This window comes from Takifugu rubripes, chromosome 8 (assembly GCF_901000725.2).
Source record: "Takifugu rubripes chromosome 8, fTakRub1.2, whole genome shotgun sequence".
Lineage (NCBI taxonomy): Eukaryota > Metazoa > Chordata > Actinopteri > Tetraodontiformes > Tetraodontidae > Takifugu > Takifugu rubripes.
Window position 1 is genome coordinate 2,436,088 of NC_042292.1, and position 22,278 is coordinate 2,458,365.

Here is a 22,278-nt window from a genome sequence, read left to right on the forward strand (position 1 = left end):
TGCGTGGGTGGCTGCACTCATGAGTTGAGAAAGATGATGAACAGCATGGCCAGATAAGGGCACACAGAGGAATGCATTGTTCCTGTTTGTTAACTTCCCCTCTGCTCTCTATCACTTCCTTCCATCCCCTCTTTTCTATCTCATGACTTGGTTCATGACTCAGGTGAACAAACAGGTCCAGGGAGGGAGCCGTAGTGTCATAAAACAGCCTCTGGAGTGTCAAGTTAAGCTACCTTGTGATTCTTGCCGTGCCGGTACACCATCCAGTCCTCCCCGTTGGTGCTGACTTCCAGTTTGAAGGTTGTGACGTAGTAGGACTTCTGTGTCTCCTTGGAAATGGCGCCTTGTGTGGCGATGCCTGTCAAAACCTTCAGGAACTGGAGGTCAACCTTGAAGAAGTAGCAGAAATACAGTAAATAACCGAATAAAATGGTTTAGAGCAGACGAGAATAAAGTCATCGATACAGATTGCCGCAGGAGATTAATGATCATCAGGAACGATGTAGATAACAGAGCGAGCAGCTGCCGAGTCTATCTGTCACAGAGACAGCAGGAGATGGACACCCACTCTGGTCCTCTGCTGAGGATGCTCAGGTGTTCAGCGTGTGTGTGTCTTTGCACTGTCATGTGTGAGTGTGGGGGGAGGACGACTGGAGGCAAAGATCAATGGCATAGTGTTCGGATGCATTCCTGAAGAGCACCTTCATCAATCACATGGTGTTGCTCCTCTCAAGTGTGTGTGCGTGGCCGCGCCAGGGCCCTTGTGTGTGCTTGACACAGGAAAGATTGAGAGCACAGAAGAACTTCCTTATCATCAATTCACAGTTCCTGCATTTGTTTTCAACGCGCATCTGCGGTGCGTTTTATGGCGTCGTCAACGCATATGAGATCCTGCTGCTCTGGAAATAGTTTCCGTTATTTTCACCAAGACAACTCATCTTCACTTAGTGTCCTTGAGTGGTTAAAGTGCTTGAAGTTTAAGTTTCTCTTTACTTTGGAAACTTTTTAATAATGAAAATGGCACGTCCTTTTAACATCATACTTTTGTTTACTTGCAGTAATTAGTTCAAGACTTTAGTCTTTGTGAATAGTGTGTCCAGGGTGTGTCTTGCCCCCGATGTAGGTGGACTGGGTCCCAGCCTATGAAGGATGGATGGATTATACCAAAACAGGAAGAGCCACTTTCACACCCAGAAATTCTGTCTTCATAGTTTGTTAAAAGCGAAACATCTGCTTCCTATCTAAAAGCTCTGACTTCTGCCTCCTCCAGGTGCAGAAAAATTGAATATATGATATAGTCTGACCTGTATGTACTCCTTGTTGCTGTCCTCAGAAGGTGTCCAGGCGTTGTCATTGTTGTTCAAGCGTGCCTGTCGTGGTAACCAGCGGTTGTCATAAAAGGTCGTGGAAGCGCTGATCTGATCATCGCTTATCCTCCCAGACTCCATGCCGAGCGTCGTACTGCAGTGGAATGCTGATGCGAAAAGAGAGGTGTGTAACTGAACAGTGTTTAGCTGTAAAGTGGCAAAAAGCAGCTGGGAGAGAGAAGTAAAAGATAAAGAAAATGGATGACAAATGTGTGAAAAGCAATAAAAGTGGCGATCCGGTTTACCACCGAGTATGTGACGGCAAAGAAGAAAGTCAAATCAAGACAAAGCAGGAGGGACGGCAGACAGGAAGCAGGCCAGCAGGTGAGCAGAGGTAAATTGAGGTGAACTTCATTTATATTCGAAAGAAAATAGCACTGTTCTGACAAAGCGGCTCTCGTGGGGGGAAGACGACCGAAAGACAGAGAACATTAATAGCGGCAGGGCGGTAAAGATCAGGAGCGTAAGAGGAGCCAAAAGATGAAGAAAGAAAGAAGAGCGTCAGCAGAGATGGCGATGGTTAAAGTTTAGAAATGGATTTTGGAAAGAATAAAAGAAGCACGCAACCCCACAGAGGGAGCAGATACACCTTCATTTGAAGCCGTCTGACACTTACAGTCGCTGACTTCTTTGCGGGTCAGGTTGTATCGGGCAGAGAATCCGTCTTTGGCCACCGCCATGTCGGTGTGAAAGGACAGGGAAAGCAGGCCCGATGAGGACTGGATCTCCGGAGGGATTTTGGTCCCACAGTAACGACCGATCAGAGGAGCCACTGTGGATACATACAAATCAAACTCCTCTAATTACCCATGTAATAACCATATTCCATGTTGGCTTTCAAGGTGTGGCCGGAACCTAATTATAGGTTCTACTGTATCACGCTGAACTAGCTGCCTGATTAAAGCAGTCATTCTGTGTTATTTTAAATCATGAAAAGCTTTGAATGTGTGCGGTGATGATAACTCCTGCTGCATGTTGCTACATTTGCTAATAGCTACAACGATGATAAACTTTGTTAAAGGTTTTTAAATGGGCACCCAGTACAGCAAAAATAGGTTTCTGGTAGCCACGCTGTGTAATGTGTCACAGCATGCCTTGTCTTATCTCTCTTTCTCTCTTTCCCTTTCCTCTCCATCCCTCCATCTGCCATGCTTGTCTCAGCCAGCAGCCAGCAGGGGGGTTTTAATGCTCGCTTCGCTGGGATCATCGCACACACCAGAGGATGCATTGCCATAGTCTCAAGAGTAGCTCCCTCTCCAGACGCCAAAGCCTACATCCTCCTGTCTAGTCTCCAACCCATTCTTTCTGCTCGGGGACTTACCAGTTAGAAGTGGGTTACGCTTTAATTTCCCGCTAATTCTAAACTTTTAAAGGGTAAAAATTGTTTTCAGCTATCAAAGCTCCCGAATTCTGGGCTATAATTGGAATTTCAAATCCTTTTGGATCCCCCCTTTTTTAGCAACTGGAAACAGAATAATTAGAGCAAATCCTTACTTCTGGGGTGGGAAGAGATCCACTCACAACCGCTAATGGGGCTTTCATCGCTGCTCTTATTACACTATGGTACTGTCAGTGCCTTTGATAACATCCTCAAATGTTTTCCTCTGCACTTCCTCATTGTGGTTGAATGACCACTTTCGTAACACTTGGCACCTCCGATTGGATGTAAACAGATATTCATCGTTGCTTTCGCTCCCCTGGGGGAAGGAAGGAAGCGCTAGGTGATAAGGAAGGAGGACATGTGGAACATAAGAAAAGGGGGTGATGAAGGGTGTTATTATGCTAGGGAAGAGGGCCATGGGAAAGGACTGGTCCTCAGGGTGTTGAAGCACTTACTGTGTGAAATAACATTTCCTGTATGCAACGTTAAGGAATGTAAGGAAAGGCTGCTTACATCAAAGAAACTGTTGGCTACTTGGGAAATTCAAATGCGGTATGAAAATTCCTGTGCGAAAACGAGGTGAGATGCGTGAATTTGTGGGTTCGGAAATGTGGGTTTGGTGGCAATATGTATGCACTAAAATGCCAATTTGATACAGAATGTGTGTTTTCATGCTTACCTTGCTATGGCTATGCAGCCTTGTTAAAAAAGTAGGCTACCTGAAACCACTTTTTTAAGTAAATCAATTTATTTGAGCCTGTGATACACCGATTTTGTTTTCTTTTGATATACATGAAAAAAACTACCATATGTGTACACCAATGTAAATGTATTATAAATGTGATTAAATTATCATATGTAATTATAAATGTTTTATTTACAATAATTTTCAATAAATATAATTACAGTAATAAAATAAAAGAATATCCTGCAGATTTTTTTCTGGATACAATGATTATTCTCCAGTAATAGTACAATATTGGCCTCAGAAATGCTAATGTGGCAGACGTGTAATTTGGTTTTAAATAGGAAAACTGCACGTTGAATTAAATGCATACGGCTAACTCACAGGAGGTCTACTTGGGTGAATGTACTTCATTAGATCACTGAGCATGTGGATTTATGGATAACGTCTGTTCTCACCTTGCGGCAGGCCGTCCCACACGTCCAGCCAGTCATACTTGCAGTCACCCTCTCCCACCAGCAGGGGGTCGTTCTCCAGATCAAAGGTCAGGAACGTGAGCATGATGTCCATGTGAGGCGGGGCGATGATCATATAGGAGCACTCCAGATTGTGAGGGTATTTATCTGGGAAGCCCGGTGACTCGATCATGCCTGAGGGGCTGGTGAAATTGCGGAAGCAGAATTCTGACCCTGCGAGGATGCAAAGATAAGTGGATATTTAGAACGGAATAAGCGTTTGGGCACGTTATGAGACCATGCAGCCGCTCGCAATCGATCATAGGAGGATATCTCATCTGACTTGCAGAGGTTGTTCCAGAGAGTCGTTCATCACTGGCAGCAAGCCGGAATATTCAACAGCTGCGGCGGTGAATGCACAAACATACACTCAGTTTATGATTAAATGCTCAAGTGGGCGTGTCTAATGCTACACCATAGCACACCCCAGGCCAATAACTGTGTTTAAGAAAGAAAGCATGTGTGATTTTGCTTAATTCCCATTACTCTGTTGTAAAACAATACACTTCTCAACACAGTAGACAGTAATTTCAGAAAACTAGCAATATTGCATTTTATGGCTATTTGTTTTTCCAACTACTGACCAGTACTTGTTGGTCCCCAGTCACGCACACACATTACATAATGGTTGTAAGTGCACCCTTTGCCTTTGCTTCTCATTAGCCATGCAGATTAATACGCCCTGGGCAGCACACCTTGAGCGATGGCAGTTAGATCATTTACCCATCAGCCACTGCTCAGCGACCACTGGGATGGCTGAGTCACGGAACCGTGTTTATGGACTGGCACATCAATGAGGCTGGCAGAAAAATACTGCTGACAGTCCAGCTCACTCATTCATAAACCCTGGCTATTTTCTCATCAACCACATGGCTTTAATCTTTCTATCTTTACACACCACAGCCAGTCTGTGGAGGTGCATGTCTTTCTCTATTTTTATACTTGCCATAATAGACTGTACATGCAATAATGCTGTGAAGAGACTGCCGGACTCTCGTTAGATCTGTGACTGGCCATGCATGTCAGAAATGCCTGCAGCTTTGAGCTTTCTTAACTATCTGATAATCCTTTTCTTTAGGCTATTTATGACAACACTTGTTGGCGACAGTCTTTTTTTACATCTCTTCTCCAGTTGAGTCTATTTTAGCGCGGCCTGGTGCTAGCACCACCACAAAGGAAACGGTCCCATTCTTGCAGGACTTTCCCATTCAGCGAGTGTAATGGAGAGCATCTCGCAAGGTCAGGTTGGGAAGGATCCCAGTGGATCGCATCTTAGGGCACTGCACAGTTTCAGACAACTGCCTGTCCTTTTAATAAGGAGATGCATATTCATACAAGACGTTGAACAGCACAGACACGTTTGCAGCGCATTCCTTCTGTGGCATTCCTCCAAGGCACCAGTCCTTATTATCAGGCAACCCTATAAAAGCACAGGGGCCAGCAAACTGCTCCCACCCTCCCCTGTCTACACTTGGTTAATGGTGATGAACTGACCCCAATCAATGCAGAGAGACAAAAACTGAAGAGGCATTCACAGCCCTGTTATTTTCTCACAAATTATTTCCATTTTCATTTGCCATCCATCTGCTTATGTGCCCAGGTCGCTGGGCCAGTGTTCTGAGCAGGGTCAACCAGACTTTCCTCTCTCTGGACACTTCCTCCAGCTCTTTTGGGAGGATCCCATCAGTCACCAATTGTCCATTTGTCTTTCCCTGCTATTTTGGTACCGATTACTTGTATAGGTGCCCATCGTGTATGTCTGTTTATGACATGCCTGCATGCTCTATTAAAAACACAATTTCATCCCTACATGTCTAAAGTAACCTCTTATTCTTCTCCCACTTAACATGAATACGCAACATGAAAACACCCACGAATCATCGCGCTTCCTGCTAGGAGCCTGTCTGCCTGCTCGCTCAAACACACACGCGCACGCACACAAAGGTCCGCATGTTGAAAGATGATGGTAATTTCCACCAAGATACCTACACTACTCTATTTCAAGCAAGCTTTTGACCTCACCACCTTGTGCTATTGTGTGCACGTGTGTGAGTGTGTCTACATGTGTATGATCTGAGTAATCACAAGTCTTAGAATATATTTTCCAATGTATGTTTTTGCTTTCCATTTAACAATATTAATATATATATATTAATAATAATCTAGTCAATTCAGTAAAACGAAGCAACGATAGAGAGATCTGATCCGTTTTTCTTGTTCCCCCCCTCCATTGAGCCTGTGCATCCCTTGCTGCTGCCATGCTTCGGCCGTTCTCCACGAGCCTTGAAGGTGTCTGTAGGTGTGTGATGGCTTCTCAGCATGTGTGAGTCCCAGTAACACACTGGCCTTGTTTTTTTTACTGGGTCACAGTGCAGCTGTCTGGAGTCCTACTGTTGAAAAGCTTCAATCTGAGCACAGCGTGACTCCATCGTACACACGAGACACACACACATGCTCTGTGCGTTTCATGTCGCCTCGGATACTAAATGGCGGCGCACACACGCACACACGTTACGTTTTGTGGCGTATGCATGAGTACTTTCTCTCTTCGTCAGTGCTCATTACTTTACAGTATATGAACACACCAAAAACAACGTCCCTTCGCTACCACCTACCATCTCCCTTTGGCACGTCTCTCAAACACCCTTGCGAGCCGCTGGTTGGTGCATGCGACGCACACTGCGCTGCCATTTGGCAAGAGCTGTTCACTGGCATTGAAGGGTAAATCATAGTGTGAGTGTGTGTGACAAACTGGGGGATGAGAGAGTGAGTTGCTGGGTAGAAACCACTCTGTTCTCGCACATGGTCGCCTGATGTAGAGGCAGCTCCACATGTCAGGGCAATCCCCCGCCAGCCCCTCCTTTTTCCTTCCCTTTCATTTGTTCTCCGTCTTCTCGTATCTTTAAACGCTCCGTCTCATCTGGAGTCGTCGGCCCACAAACTTTTGCTAAGAGCTCACCTCTCTGCGACTGTCTGGTGGGCATCAAACCCTCCTCGCCTCTCTGTCTACCTCACGTGCATCTACTCCTTATGTGCAGACGCTCTGGCGTGCTGGAGTTGGAGTGCAGGATGCCATAGAAGGAAATCTCTCCTGCAGCATCTGAACTAATGCCTGGGTATGCGTGCGTGAAGCTGTGTACTGCACAAGGGGCGCGAGGGTGGAAAAATTATGACCATAACAACAACAACAACACATTAGGCCCCATGAAGAGGAAAACAACATTCTTTGCATGCCACACACTAACAGTTATTAGGCCAGGAGGGACATTTTACATTATGTAGAACCGAAGGCTGGGTTACGCTCCTGAATTCTGCGGAATTTGACTATAGTGTTTATAAAGCATCGCGCAATAACCTACATTATTTATGATTATTAATTGAAGTTTCAATGAATAAAGACTCATAGTGGTTTGACTTTAGCTGAGAAGCTGTGCAGTTGCAAATGTTGTTGCTCGTTTTGTCTAAGCGGATCCAATTTATTAATTTAAAAATTCAATTCATTAATTCAAAAATTCAATTTTCCACTGACGGTTAATTGTGTTTCCGGAATAAACAACACATGGCAATCAGCCATACAGTAACAGACGTCACTGACTCGGGGGTTGGTCTCCAATCAAGACGATAGCATCAGAAAACAGGGCCGCTGTTGTGACTGGCACTTGGGTGGGGGGTCTCCGCCTAAGGCTGTTCTCCTGCTGCAGCCCACAGATGCCACAACAGCGGTCATGGAGGGGACCCAAATGGCCCCTGGGTGCTCCAGACCCGTCGCATCTCGCCGATTGGCTAGACTGCTATCTCTCCAGTGGTGGGCTTTCAGGAGACTGGGAAAAATGGGGGCTGTACTGGTAAGTCTTCCTCCTGTAGCCGTGGTAACAGCATCAGCAGCACGTGACATACGTGAAAGTGTTGTGGGGGCTGGTTAAAGGGGGCTGGATAAAGGGTTAAGCACGCACCATCGGGAGCAAAGTAGGCCACAATAATAATGGGGAGGAGGGGAGTCTTGCACTTTCACTGTACAAGGGGGTTAAGACATACATACAGCTACAAGGGTGGGGGGAGATGAGGAAGGATGTTGTTTTGGGGCAAAGCCTGATTCTGCCTCCCCTTAGGAGGTCTAGAGAAAGATGGAGGGGGGTTAGGGTTAGATAGATGCAGAGCCAGAGGTCGACTCTTGGTCCTTGCTGCTTGAAATAATTAGCAGTCACTGCAATTTAACACACCAGACGCACGCGAATGCACAAAAACGAGCGTGCACAGATACACACATGCAGACATACACATACCAACACAGACAGATTGCTTGTTTGGTCCAAAATCCCCCGGAGTTGTTACAGTCATTGCTTATGTAATTGGGTTGAATGAGCAAAACAAAAACAATCTAAGGTATTATTGGTTCTTGCAGTGGAAAACAGGTCGAGAAGAGGCTCTGTGTCCCCGTCTTTAATTCAAATTTCACTTTAGAGGATGTTGCTGGCAAGGAAATATAATGAGCAGCATTAGCTGATAATCCTGTGGTCTGGTTTCATAAGGATTGAAACAAGTATTTCTTATGGGATTATAATGTTTTTGTCTTTTTATCTATATTTTATTTAAGTGTATGTAGGGTAATCACGTTTGGAATGATAAACAAAGCCCCCCCCACTTCTCACTACACACACACACACGTATACACCAGACAGACTCTCTCTGACTCTGAGACCCAGCATGTTGGGGTCAGCCAGCACTGTGAACTGTACTGTCTGTGTGGGATGGGATGGGAAGGAAACCACACATACACACACACACACACACACACACACACACACACAGCTCCGAGCTGTGTGCAGAGATCTTAATCTCTGCTGGGGAACACCCTCTAAAAACACATGTGCTCCCATAAACACAAACCTGCACAGTGGACACGCAATGTACCAAAAATATCCACTGCGAGGCTGAACTCACAGCTATTGGCCAAACAATGCTGCTCCCAATTTACAGTGCAGGAAAGAGCCAACACATTCCACTAATAATCTTAAAATCAGTGCAGTTGTTCCACAAACGAAATCGGTTTTTCCTGTCAGTTGTTGTGAATTGTGCTTGTTGTAAACTGGCGGCCCAGGCTCAGTAGGACAAACGTCTATGAGGAGAGTGTGCATGCGAGGAAACGCAGTAATTAACTCATGGCCTCAATCAGGAATCATGAATACATTTCCTCTCTGACTCACTCATCTCTTTGTCAGTATGTCTTCATCACCCCAATCCTTTCCCCAGCGTGTCTGTCTGTCTGTCTGTCTGTCTGTCTGTCTGAGCCTGTGAGCATCTATCATTCCATCTCTCTACATCAAGCCGATGGAGTTAGCAGACACCTACACATCGTCTCATGCTGACACAATTCCTTGCACCACCCTGAATCTACACCAGTATCTTACCATGGTAACCGTGTACCCTATCATTCAGCCCTCAGTACAAGCTGTATGTGTTTCTGTGTGTTTACCGGACACAATATTTCTGTTTAACTGAGTTGGTGCCCTGAGATGGTCAAATCCTGCTCGTCTAGCAAAACACCTCATCGTCGGATATCTGAAGATAAGATTCAGTCTCTTCTGTTGGTTTGAGGCCGTTGTTGCCCTCTGTTGTTTTAAGGGTGTTAAAAAATACCCTTAAAACAGTGGAGTTTGCAGAACTTCCTGCGATCAGCTGGTAACTCATTTGGACATAAATCTTTTCGCTGCCTCGATGCCACCTGCCCATTGCACCTCTTAGTCTTTGCACATCGACACACCTCACACCTCACCACCAAAGCAAATACTTTCCACTGCGACTTCACCTGCAATGTGCACTTCACCTTGTGTACCTCGATGACCTCAAATAAATCCCATTTCGGCACACACTCATCCCCATCAATCTCCTTGCCTCCGCCTCAACCCATAAACCTTTAACCTCCGGTTCGACTGCAAGTTGCCTCAGAGCTTTTTCATCCTCCCAGCGTTGCCTCCCACACCGGACCTTGCTCATCCCCCAAGAAGAAGTGGCTCCTGCTCCAATTAAGTACAAATTCCTGGCATGTTTTTGGATTACTTTTAGGTAAATGTTTTTTCCTTTTGTAACCTTTGCCAAACAGAAGTAAGAAGGTGACTGATGATGGGATTGGGGCTGTGAAGGGCTGAGAAGTCTAGTGAAGATAGCTCTACAGCTACCCCCCCCTTCCTGGTCACTGGACAAGCTCAACATTTCTCTCATATGTTTCAGCTTAAGAATCTTTTAATTTAACAGCAAGACCATTGGCAAACCATTTTTGGAAGAGAACTTTATACTGGCACACCCTAAAACTGGGCAACATTACAGCATTTCCAGTCTCTTCTGATGTATTTTGCTTGACTTAAAATTCAGCTAACTTTAAGGAAATATGGATGAAAACATTTTTCATCTAAAACTAAAGCACATGTTGGCCAAATGCACTGTTCACTGAATGAAATCCATTACACACACGAGCAGAGGTGTTTCTGCAATCCACCACTAGGGGGCATTGAGAAGTTCTGACTTGATTAATCTATCTGTGATAATTTAACTCTGTTCCGAATTGGTGCTGTAAGAAATACGCTTCTACTCCACCTCCTCACCTGTTTTGAAGATCTCATAACGTAGAGAGAAGCCCGCCCCCTGGTGGGCATAGTCTGACACAAATCGGATCTGCAGGGAGGACCCAGATGAAATGATTGGCGCAGGGGCAATATTGCTGCAGTGTCGACCCAGCACATCAGCGGTGTCCGAGGTCCCGTCACGGATCTCAATGAAGTCATACCTGTGCCACAACAAAAGCACAGACTTTATTATCCAAGGCTTGAGAATGTTTTCAGGCAAGGATCTAAACAATGGGGTTTTTATTGAGCACGAAGCAGCAGGAGGGGAATAAGAGAAGGCAGGAGATAAAAGTGCAGAGAAGATAAACATGGAAGATAGTTATGGGCTTATGTAAGAAGCTTGGCTAATAAAAACCAGACAGGTGTCAACTGAAGGTTCAGGTTTGCCAGAATGCACAGCCTCCCAGCAATTTAAGGATACAACACGAGACACGAGGAAATATATCAGCTACAGACTTGGCAGTCAGTCAGCAAAGCTTAAACGATCCATGCTTAAAATTACTTTGCCGTCTCATTGGAAATGGTTCTTTGTCCCATTTTACACGCAACGGAGAAAATAAACTAAGTAATGGTTCCCAACACTAGGTGGTGGTATGCAGCTTTTTAGTGGGTAAAGATGGCCGCCTTTCCGGTTGATCTATTACGTCCCATAAGAAAGCACAGGAGGTGGTGGAACACGCACACGTGTTGTCTAGTTTAACTCCCATTGAGGCGTGTACATGCCAGAGAAAATCGTGTGTCTCGGTCAGATGGGATATATAGAGAGGACACCGATATTAGTCGGATTAACACATTTACATGTGCGTCAGTTGTCTAGTTACAGTCAGATTGACACAATCATTGGTTTTATTAAATGTTATGTAAATGTACTGAGTGAGTCTCCATGTTACTTGCTTTTCCCCTCAGCTGCATTCAATAAATTTAGCTCTTACGACCTAGTTTTGCGCGGAACAACAAGCTCAGATTCTTTTTTATGCACGCTGGAGGGTAAGCGATCACCCAAATCATTCAATTCTAGATTCCAGCAAAGCGAATGGAACAAGCACAATCACTCCCTCGGCAGAACAGACGAGTCAGATAAGGAAATGCCAAAACACCTTTTCAGTTGCACATCCCCTCTGCTCGTTGTGCCCTTTCCCAGTCCTACTGACCCCGAATGAATAAAGCGAATTCCTAACTGTCAGCTCGGATGAGCGCAAGTGTGTTTTTATATGCGTGTGTGAGAGAAGAGATGGCCCACCTGGCTGATCCAGAATTAGCTCCTTGCTCTGTGTGTCATTCTGCTGACATTAATAGACACATGCAACCACACAGTCACATGCAGAGGTGACACACACTTAGAGTCGCAACCTCTACTTACTCGCAAATAGAACATTTGTGTTTCCTTTTGTATATTTCTGTGTTTTCTCATAGTTCAACTCTGACATGTCAACGGTAGTCACTTTACAATTTTTTTCCAGGCCTCTTGTTAGCAGGCATGCAGTGAAAAGCCCAAATCCAAGAATGTTGTCATTAACTTGCATTAACTCAACTGATACTTCCACTCTATAGACACTCACCACGATTAAAGACTGTATAAAGGAAACAAATGGCAGGTGTAGCATCACGCCTCTGAAGAATGTTTGATTTTAAAGACAAAAACAGCACTATTGCCACTGACGTGCATGTGCGGAAAATCATCTGTTACTCAAAATATAAAGACCCAAGCCGTTGTTAACTCATAAACAAACTTTGGAGACAGCTAAAAAATTATATGTCTTTGCAGACCACCCAAAGTCGCTGCAACTGCCAGTGAAGCACCTGGCATTAAAGTATTCATTTTAGGTTGTGACAATAAACACGATAAATTCCATAATTTCTGTCTCGCTGCTATTTTGGTGTCGTGTGTTTAAGTTACCGTCTAATGTTTAGTCTCTGTCCCCACCCTCCCTCTCTTGCTGTCTCACTCTAGTGTTAACAAGCCTTCTATTTGTCATTATTCCAAGTCCCTGAATGCATTGCAGCAGGAGCCGCACGATTATGTTCAGACGCACACGCGAATGCATACATGCAATTAGTACATATGACAAAGCTATGGAATTAAATAATAAATTAAACCTGCAGGGCTGTGATTGTCTCCCCAATTACTATGATTGGCTCTTTGCTGCTAAAGAAAAAAAAAGCATTACCGGTACAAGACTTTTGAACCGCTTCCATATGCAGCACCGTAATGAGGAGGCTATTTTTTGGGACTTCCTCAAACTAAAAAAATAAACAGTTTTCTAAGCATTAAGGCTGCTTTTGTAGTTCTTCTTAGGAAAAAAATGGGATTAAGTAGAGTCACTAAAGCCTCTTTCTGGTTATCTCCTCCATGCAGCGCACTATTTCCTATAGAGGGGGTTTGAACCAAGGCTGCCGATAGAAGGATAATCCGGAGCGCTTTAATCGAGGTCAGAATGGCGCAGGTACAGGTGAGGATCAAAGTGTGAAATGAGCCTGTAATGTCGCCACAACACTCCCGGCATCCTGGAAGCAGATAACCAGGCAGCGGCTTTGTTTAATTAAGAATCAAATTGACCTGATTGGTGCCTTCAAATGGAGCCACGCTAATTCATGACAAAAGCAGAACTGAGAACGCCTCTCATGTGATGTTCACGAGTGTCACATTTTTCTAACACCTAAGAGACGATGAGTTTCAATATGTTTGGTGACATTTTGTATAGAATTCTTTTTCCTGCGACATATAAGCAAGTTTCAGTGCCCAGCGACACGCTTGTAATGCGCCGTATTACAAAGCGTACAAAACTGAGCTGGTGGGAAAACGAGCCAACGTCCAATTCTCTTAAACGTGTCTTGGATGTAATCCTGCATTACAGGGGCGATCGTACAGGTTTTAGCCAGGCGAGCTCCCACGGTGAGTCACGGTTATCCCTGAATGTGCCTACTTAGAGGTGCAACTGACATACGCTTCGGGGAAAACACACACTCTTACATGTGCCAATAAACACACCGATAGACAGACATGTACACACACCAGTGGATACACACACGCGCACTGTGGTGTCGCCAATGCATAAGAGGCCCGTGAAGGAGCTGAGAGCCTAATTAGGTTTTAATTGATTTTGGAGTGGGTCTCTCTCCCTCTCTGTCTGTCTCACTTTTTTCCTATGGTGGATTAGCGTCAGTGAGTGAGTGTTCCTCAGATGTGATTATTGACCTGTTCGCTCAGCCTCTCCCAAGGCTCTGATGAATACATGCATGAAGGGCTGATGTGTGAAAGCGCCGCTGTCTGTACGTCTGTCTCAAACACGCGCATTCCGCGACATTGCAAAAACGCGCCGCGCTCGTGCGCATTTGCCTGCACGCACACCCTCAAGCGTTAACCCACGAAGACATGCATTAGCAACACATGGTACTCGAAAATGTACCCAGACAGTCACGTAGCAACACCCCGAGACATATCTGCACACACTGCAAAACATTCTAAGACAAAAAAGATGGCTTCAGAGTTTATTTTTAGCCACCGTTTATTTTATTATTTACCATTTTAAATATTTTGTGATCATTACGTTTGATGAAATGACTACTGTTAGCCCAACACGTGCTCTTTTGGAGAAATTCTTTCGAGTTTTTGCTCTTTTTAAAAAACAAAACTAACTGTACCTATAATCACGCATAAATTAAAGGTATTAGTAAGTCATTCAGAAGAGCCTGCATTGTTTTCCAAAAAGAGAATGGATAATCATTGAGGTTTGGGGCTAATTCTATGTTAATGAAGGCTAGATATTTCTGCTAGGTTTAAGAAATCCAATTAAAACTGGTACCTCATGTGGAATATACCATTTTTCGAATGTTTGTCTTAAAATGCTGTTTTTCATGGGCCAAAACCCCACCTACGTCTGGTTGGATCCCCGTTACAAGCGGCGTGTCTGACTGTCTGACAGTCTGTCTGGGTCTCCATGAGTGGCCCTGTGTTTAGGGAACCATTATGGCACACCAGTTTCACCCCCGCCCCCTCCCCATTCAGTCCACAGAGAGTAGATGCAGCAGAGGGAGAGAGGTTAAGGAAACTGAAAACCCTTAAGGGGCAGTAACTCTGCACCAGTCCAGACATGTCCTCTCTTCCTCTGCTACCATATATCACTCCACTCCTCGACCAAAACAGCTAATTGCCTTCGACGCCTTTGCCAGGGAGCGGGGACACTTCCTAAATTCAATGGCATCTAACCACATACAAACTGAGCCGCAGCACATGTGCAGTGTGTCGAGTGTATTAGTTGCCTCCACTTGCCTTTGTGGCCATAATTGCACGACTGTGTGTCACTGAGCCTCTCGTGTACACACAAGCAAGGTTCCTTTTAAGGAATTAGCTTGCTGTTATTCAAATATATGCTGCGATCAGAAAAACTAGCACGTATTCGAACTATAGCTTTAGAAATTATGCACTTTACATGGAAATGTAATCTACAGCCATAAATGGTTAGGAGTAGGGCAAACACACCACAGGTAGCATTGTAATGTGACACAAATGGAAGACATTAAACCACAATGACATTTCCACCACAAAACACCCAAAAGCCTCTTCAACACGTGCAAAATGCAACTGTCCACCTATTTGACCAGGATGTTCTTGCTACAGAGAGTCACAGTGGTACTTATTGTGACCATAAAGCATCAGACAACTGATGAGTTTAGCATCATCCAGCAGTGTATATGGAAATAATCCCCTAAATAAATGTGGTCATGAATATCCATTTAAAAAAGCATTAGTTGAAATGGATTAAAATGGATCTGGCGGGGGCTGAGGGGTCACTGCTTCAGCTCAGACAGCAGTTACAGTCTGATCGATGGCGCACTGGAAGGTCTGGGACAGAGTCCAGACTGTGGTCAGTGGGTTAGCCTCCGTCATCTGTAAGTATGAATATGTGATGGACAGAATTATAGGGAGGTGAGGCATGAAAGCATGAAGAAAGGAGGGGTGATATTTGTTTTGGGGGCTAGATTGAAGATGGCAGGGCCCCGAGGATCTGCAGGGATTTTGCTTGAAGAAGCTAGTTAATATTTCAGAGGCACTTACAGTTTATTAGCGTCCCCATCGAGGGCGGGAGGAGTGTGTGTCTGTGGCTGCTGCACACCCGCACTTTACCGAAATTCAACGTTGTACCAGGACGGAGAGGGGAGGCAGTTGTTCGTTGTTTTCCTGATTAGGACTTTCTGTGCTCCAAAATTGGATAACTGACAAAAAGAACTCTGCGGAAGCACAGCCAAGTTTGGTTTGCTGACTATGGAGCAGCTGCTTCTCTTTTTTAGGGAAATAAACAAAATAAATCAGCAAGTCAAAGCAGCAAATTAGAGCTCAGATTTTTATTTAACTGTGATGTTCTGAATGTATCTTTTATGTACTTATACAGGCATTCATAACTCCATTGATGAGGTTTGCAGATGTAAGCTAAAAATCTGTTTGTCCTAATGCAAACCTCCACTCTTGTGCTGCGCCACTTCCATCTATTCAAGGATCACAGCAACATTTATTTCCGCACACACTTCAGAAAGAGGATGTCTCTCCCTTTTGGCCACAGACGGCTTCAGAAATAAGACGGGCGAGCCAAAATACAGCTCAATACTCCTGCACTCTCCATCCTGTGCCATGCTTTTTAGCCCGATTGATCCGAGCCCTGTAGCAGTTACAAGTAGCTTCCTCTTTTTTTTTTCTTCCTCCCTGGTCTGTATGATTAGTCACAGTAATGTGAGCAAGCAGAGAGTGGGTTTTTGCATGTTTTCATGGGGGACTAGAAGACTGGAGGGCTGCAGAGGTGGAGGGCTCAGCACACCATCCCGCTCAACACTGAAAATGTCCGTGACAGCTGGAATTACCCAAATGGCACCAGAGAAAACCAAAGCTGTGCCTTGCCTGGCTTTGCTTCCCAAAATGCTGATTGTAGAAAACACAACAGTGCGACAGGGCTGCCCATAAGAGGGGAAATACGGATGCTTTCAGGGGTTTAGAGGTATGAGCATTCTGGTCTAATTAGCTCTCTCTGAATAGCTAAAATAAAGTTTTCAGTTTGTGATCCAAAACCAAAGTTTTGAGAAGAGCGCTGAGCCAAGACCTGACAAGCAACTTATCTAAATCAAGCACAATCTAATGCGGAAATGAACATCCCGAGTGCTCATGCACGGAAATCAGATGCCAAAAGGGAGAAAAGCAGAGAAAATGGGAGCTCCAAATAATATTTGCTTTCTCAGAAAGCTGCTGAAGAACAGATTAAAACACAATTCTGGAATAAAAGTGCTTGAAATACAGTACACCTTCATATCAACCACACCGACAGCACATGCTTAACCTTTACTGGTCTTTTTTAAAATACATATCGTACATGTCATAATGGTAAAGAGACAAAAAAAAGTATTTATTGAAAAAACAGTTTTACAGGGGGTATCCATACACTTCTATGTAGAGACCAGCTGGAACCCAAAAAGAATGGATACCGCAAAAAAGCATGAAAAGGTGCACTGAATCCTGCATCTCTGAAAGTTCAGTGCTGCTCATCAGCCTTCACGTCCCCCCTTAGGCTCTTATAAAACAGAGAAAAGTGCTCAGTCAGCATGAGCAGGTTCAAATTCCTTGGCCAGCTGCTGATTTTCCCTCAATGGGTTCAAACAGTCAGCAACTGGAATGAAGCAGCGTAGTCCGGCCGCAGCCCTGCCACCACAATCAAATCGGCAGCTGTATGGAGGCGCTCCACGTCTGAGGTGGCACTTTAATTCAGGATTTCATTTCAGAGGGAGTCCGGCCATGTGCCAAATAGCTCTTACCTCACGGCTGCCAGCCGATTGATGTGAACTAAATGTAATAAAGCTAGATGAAATATCAGGCCCATATCTCTAATGCAATCTGCCATCACCGAGCCCCAGGATGCTACCTACCAGCAGCTGAGGAGGTGGGGGGAAGGAGAAATCCCCCCGTTTGGCTGCGTCTCCACAATGCTCCTTCTCTTTTATTTTATCTGTTGCTCCTCCCTTTGTTCTCACATTCTCCTCAACTCCTTTACCCCCAGGATGATTATTTTCTCTACACACATCAAACACTGAAGTGTTTCTCTCTCTCTCTCTCTCATATACGCAATAAAAATGATCCATTTCCTCCATCTTTGCGATTTTTATTTGCTCACTTTTATTTGGTTATTTGTCATTAGGCTGCAGCCTGTGTTTGGAAGATTTGATAATAGAAGTGTAAATCTCTCCTGCGGAGCACAACAGAGCAGCATCATATCACCCGCTCACTAATACCCAGTGGGGCAGCAGAGAGGTGTGGAATCAATGCCAGTATCCCTCCAGTAATGGCAAATCCATATGTGATCGGCAACGAGCAGCTGATGAGAGGGGGTGTGATGGCTCAGGACGAAAAAAAGAGACAGATGAGCAGCCAGAGGTCACGACCAGGGGGAGTTGTCCAGATTCTGATCCATCAATTACTGCCGCATTGCCTGCTGTTTAGGACAAGATCACGGTCACCGGTGTCCAGCGCTCCTGGCCGCTACAGTTACAATAATGATGATATAATAGGTGACAGGTGCGATTAAAATGGTTAAACGGGTTGTCCACCATCATAAATGCTTTTATTACACAGTCGCTTACTGTGCTTTTCACTACATTACTCACCTCCGCCACTCAGCTGATTGTTAGGTGAGCTCAGAATGCATAAACGCAGACAGAGCAACCTTCTCCCCCCTCCTCTTACTGAAGCCACGACCCGGCGACGCAACTTTTGCGCAATTTCATTCCGACACGGTGCTTAAAAACATCAGAAGCTGCGGCAAAATACGACATTTTCAGTCACTACAATCTATGCAAACTCCCAGAGGGACTGAGCGTTACTCACATGTGAGGCTCCCTGCCGCCTACTCCCAGTGACTCTTTCACACACACACTCATAGGCTGAAGGCACATTGAGTGGGAGTGTGGAAGGGCAGGCCAAGGCATTGGTCCCTCCAGGCAATCATAAAAAATATAGAATAACCCCCCCATCTCAATAAAACCCTCAGCTGGGAGAGAAGAAACCAGGAGGCATTTCACTTTTCTCTCCCTTCACCTCCCTGCAGGCCTCAGGCTGTGAGGAACTGCCTGACACACTGCTTATCACTCCTCTCTCCGCCGCCACAGCGGGGGGGGGGGCTGCAGCTTCGACGCCACGACTCAGGTGCAAAGGCCGCATGTTGTGAAAGTTACAGTAATCATGCGGTTCGCCGGCGTGAGGAGCCGGTACCTGCAGCCTCGGAGCTCCGGCGGCGACGCAGCGGCACGAGAGGAGCTGACAATCACGTCCCATTTCCACCAAAACCGCCAATGATGTGCTTAGGAAAGTGACAATTTCGTTCTTCAAAAAAATAATAATTTGTGGGTTATAAATTCTTCAATTTGCAACCAGAAGAGGCTCGCAGCAGGACACTGAAAAAAAGAAACGCGTGTAATTGTGGCTACAGTAAAGCACTTCTTTGTCCACTTTAAACGGGCTAAATGGAGAAGAACAAAGCCTAAAAATTGGCGGAGTGCATAACAATTGACTCTGTTGTTTAAAAGTAGATTAAACGGTGGAAACTTCTCCCCTCTTCCTCTCAGGTCTGAAACAATAGCTGGCCGCATGATTTGGATTATTCATGTCTCTGTGAAAGGAAACTGACCACAGCGGCCATACGCAAACAGCTGGGCCTCATTCTTTTTTCTTCTCCTCCTTCTCCTTCCCTTGGCTGTTTACACTCGCCGCCTCTTTATGGCTACATCCAGATTCCGTTTGCTCATCGTCTCAGCCCTCTGCGTTTAAACGCCGACAGATGCAGGCGGACTTTCAAATGCTGCTTGACATTTGATTATCAGATGGGGAGGGATTACGGCCAGGCGGCGTTTAGAACGTTAAACTCTGGTGCGTGCACAGACTGTCAAGGTTTGCGCAAACTTTCTGATGGTGGCAGACAAAGTGCGCTCCTCACCGCAGTTTATACAAGTCGAGGCAGTTTTATGTATAATAAAAATAAAAGTGATTTAATTGCACTTGAGTTTATAGGTCAGCTTCATTTTATGTGGTTTTGCACAAGCGTCGGGGGCTCTGTGTGTCGTTTCTGTTTCTTGACTTGAACAAAATGGTTCCAGAATTAAACAAAATAAGATTAGATAACAAAATGCACATTTCCACTTCGGGAGCTCCTGGAAAGTTCTGTGGGATTTTGCAGAAATCGTTCTGTTCAGTTGGTCGATGGTCATGCCGGGTAGGACCCCCCCGGCCCGGGCGAGCCGCCACTGTATACACATTAGTGTGTTAATAAATATTAGGTAAGCAGCGTGTGTTGTGCTGTGATACTTAGAAAATACAAACAAGACAGGCGGTTGCTGCATTTCTGGCTCAAGTATTAGCTGCCCCAGCCCCGTAGAATTAGCCCAAAGTGCAGTGGAAATGCGTCTAAACTTTCTAACCTGGTGTCTGCACTTTCTATCATGAGTTGAACTAGCAAACAAAAGCATGAATATGCGTTCACCAGTGTGAAAACAGCCAAAAGCAACATTTTGCACTCTCTGAACCGCTGACCTTATGAAGTGCCCGTGAGTAAAAAACCCAGCCGAGAATGTGCAGCACCCGAGCTGCTGTGTGTAATATCGAGACTGCAGAACAAAATGTGAGGCAAAATGGAAAGAACTCATGTGTCCTCGTGCTCTCTGAAAGTAATTATTGCACGAAAAGAAAACTGCAGCTTGCCTAATGGACTGCGGCATGTTGGTATCTACAATTAAAGCTTCCGATGGTCATTGACCCATTGTGGTCAAAATGTGGAAAATGGTTCCTGGAATGTGGCCAAATCGCCGGCAGTGAGTTATAAAAGTATGTAAAAATGAACCTGGGCGCCTCAACAGGAAATTGCTTATTTAAGATATAAATGTTTGTGCAGCATACTAATGAAAACGTCAACCCAAATCAGAATTCCACCGGCTAATGCACCACCAAGCTCCTACCCCCCCATATTCCCCTTCTCCCCATCTTACTTGCAGTCCAGCCTCTCGATTTCGAAGTGGGGGTTGAAGTTGAGGACGATGCGCTGCGAGGGCTCTGGTGCCGTGATGACCCAGTGACAGTTCTGGTGAGGCGGGTACTCCAGAGGATACCCAGGGGAAGTGATGTAACCGGCCTTGCTTGCATCCAGGACACCGCCACACTCTGCCACTACAATAGAGAGGGAGGGGCAGGGGAAGGTGATGGTTACTCAGTTAATCAGATTAAGTATAGGATAAAAAAGACAGGACAAAAAATTCGAGATGTTTTTTTTTTCATGTTTCTACATTTGTAATTTGTGCCGTCAAACTACGTGAGTCCCCGTACGTTGGAAGGCTGCATCTTCATTCACCTTCCTGTCAATGAAGATGTGATGAGCAACGCGCACCGCAAAACAAAGAAAGCAATTTAGAGCGTCATTTAGGGGGAAATTGGAAAAACTTCACCATTGTGGAGTCTCAATGCGTGCACGACCACACCAGCAAGCCATTAAAATAATAAAGGATCATCACTGCTGTGTCGGCCACATGCACACACCCGCAGACACACAGTCAGCCTCCTGCCCTCTTCCACACCCAGGCTCTTATCTCTCTAGTTCCCCCTTTGGGAGCATTCTCCAAGTGTAATTGTTGCTCCGGCAGGCCAATCTGCAAACATTAGGACACATTCCCCGATCCTATCACACTCTCCCAGGAACAATAGCCTGCCAATGGCGTTGCTCAGCAGGCGGAGGCAGGAAGTGACACGCAGACAGCCTGTCTAGCGGGGGGTTCTTGGGGGTCACCCCGGCTCTGTAATGAGAAGCTTGCGCTGCAACAAAGGCGCTATTCTTTGCTAAGCTAAAGCAGCTATTACATTTTGCGTTATCTCCCATAAACACGTACACACAGACAGAACATATATCTGGGTATTCCACGTGAACACACACATCAAAATTCATAACGGCTCTTTTGTTACCTTTGCATTATGGACCTCGGTTTCTAGGAGTTAACACTTTAAAGAGAAAAATATGTTGTTCATATGACAATTAGGGATGGACTAGCTGCAGCCGGAGTGTCTGGGGGATATCTCTATGTGCAATATAATGAAGTATAACAATATTGCAGCTTTTTCATGTTGGCTGAATGACAACAGATGCCAAAAAGGCAGGAGGAAAATGGCTGCATGAGGCGTCAAACTAACGCTGGTTATATTAATAATGAGCCGCCAAACGGTGGGCTTCACCGCTCGCGCTCATCTTGACATTACGGGTTGAAATACCAACAAGTTTATGTGGAGGCATCAATAAAGAGAGCAGAGTCTAAGAAAAAAAACGCCAGCAAGGGCTTGAAGTGTAATAGACCCTTCAAGTGATGACATTTCCGCTACCTATTGTGCTTAAAAGGCACACTTAAGATTCTCTGACATTTGATAGAGCTTCACTGGCTTCTGTACTCTGTTACTGGAGAGGAGCGTGCCCACGCTCACACGCAGCTGCCGGTGATTTCACCCAGGAGTCGCCCACATGCACAGCGATGTGCACAATATGAACAGGCAGAAGCAGAAGTGGTGCGCGCTTTAACGCTCTCCCACATGTTTATGCACATGCACGCGTGGCTGCTGCTTCAAAGAGCCCTCCCTTCCCACACACACACCTAAATACATACGGCGTTCCTGTCAATCACGTAGCCAGGAGAGAGGCGGGGAAACCAG

General features: G+C 45.3%; 1 protein-coding gene and 1 long non-coding RNA gene across 4 annotated transcripts in view; both read right to left on the minus strand.

The window, feature by feature from the left end:
- Nucleotides 1-22,278, minus strand: part of nrp2a (neuropilin 2a) — a 55,513-nt gene that overhangs the window by 27,511 nt on the left and 5,724 nt on the right. For both annotated transcript variants that reach the window (XM_011606099.2, XM_029839967.1), the window contains exons 2-7: nucleotides 20,580-20,757; nucleotides 10,548-10,729; nucleotides 3,892-4,122; nucleotides 1,984-2,139; nucleotides 1,305-1,474; nucleotides 234-389 (exon numbers count right to left, since the gene is read on the minus strand). In XM_011606099.2, coding sequence (XP_011604401.1) covers nucleotides 234-389; nucleotides 1,305-1,474; nucleotides 1,984-2,139; nucleotides 3,892-4,122; nucleotides 10,548-10,729; nucleotides 20,580-20,757 — 1,073 coding nt within the window. The remainder of the gene's footprint in view (nucleotides 1-233; nucleotides 390-1,304; nucleotides 1,475-1,983; nucleotides 2,140-3,891; nucleotides 4,123-10,547; nucleotides 10,730-20,579; nucleotides 20,758-22,278) is intronic.
- On the minus strand, nucleotides 17,705-18,623 carry LOC115250650 (uncharacterized). Of its 2 annotated transcripts, XR_003889222.1 has the most exons (3): nucleotides 18,430-18,623; nucleotides 18,210-18,358; nucleotides 17,705-18,084 (listed from the first exon to the last, which is right to left on the minus strand). It is a non-coding gene; the product is annotated as an uncharacterized lncRNA (long non-coding RNA). The 2 variants fall into 2 exon arrangements; XR_003889221.1 differs by having other exon boundaries at nucleotides 18,210-18,623.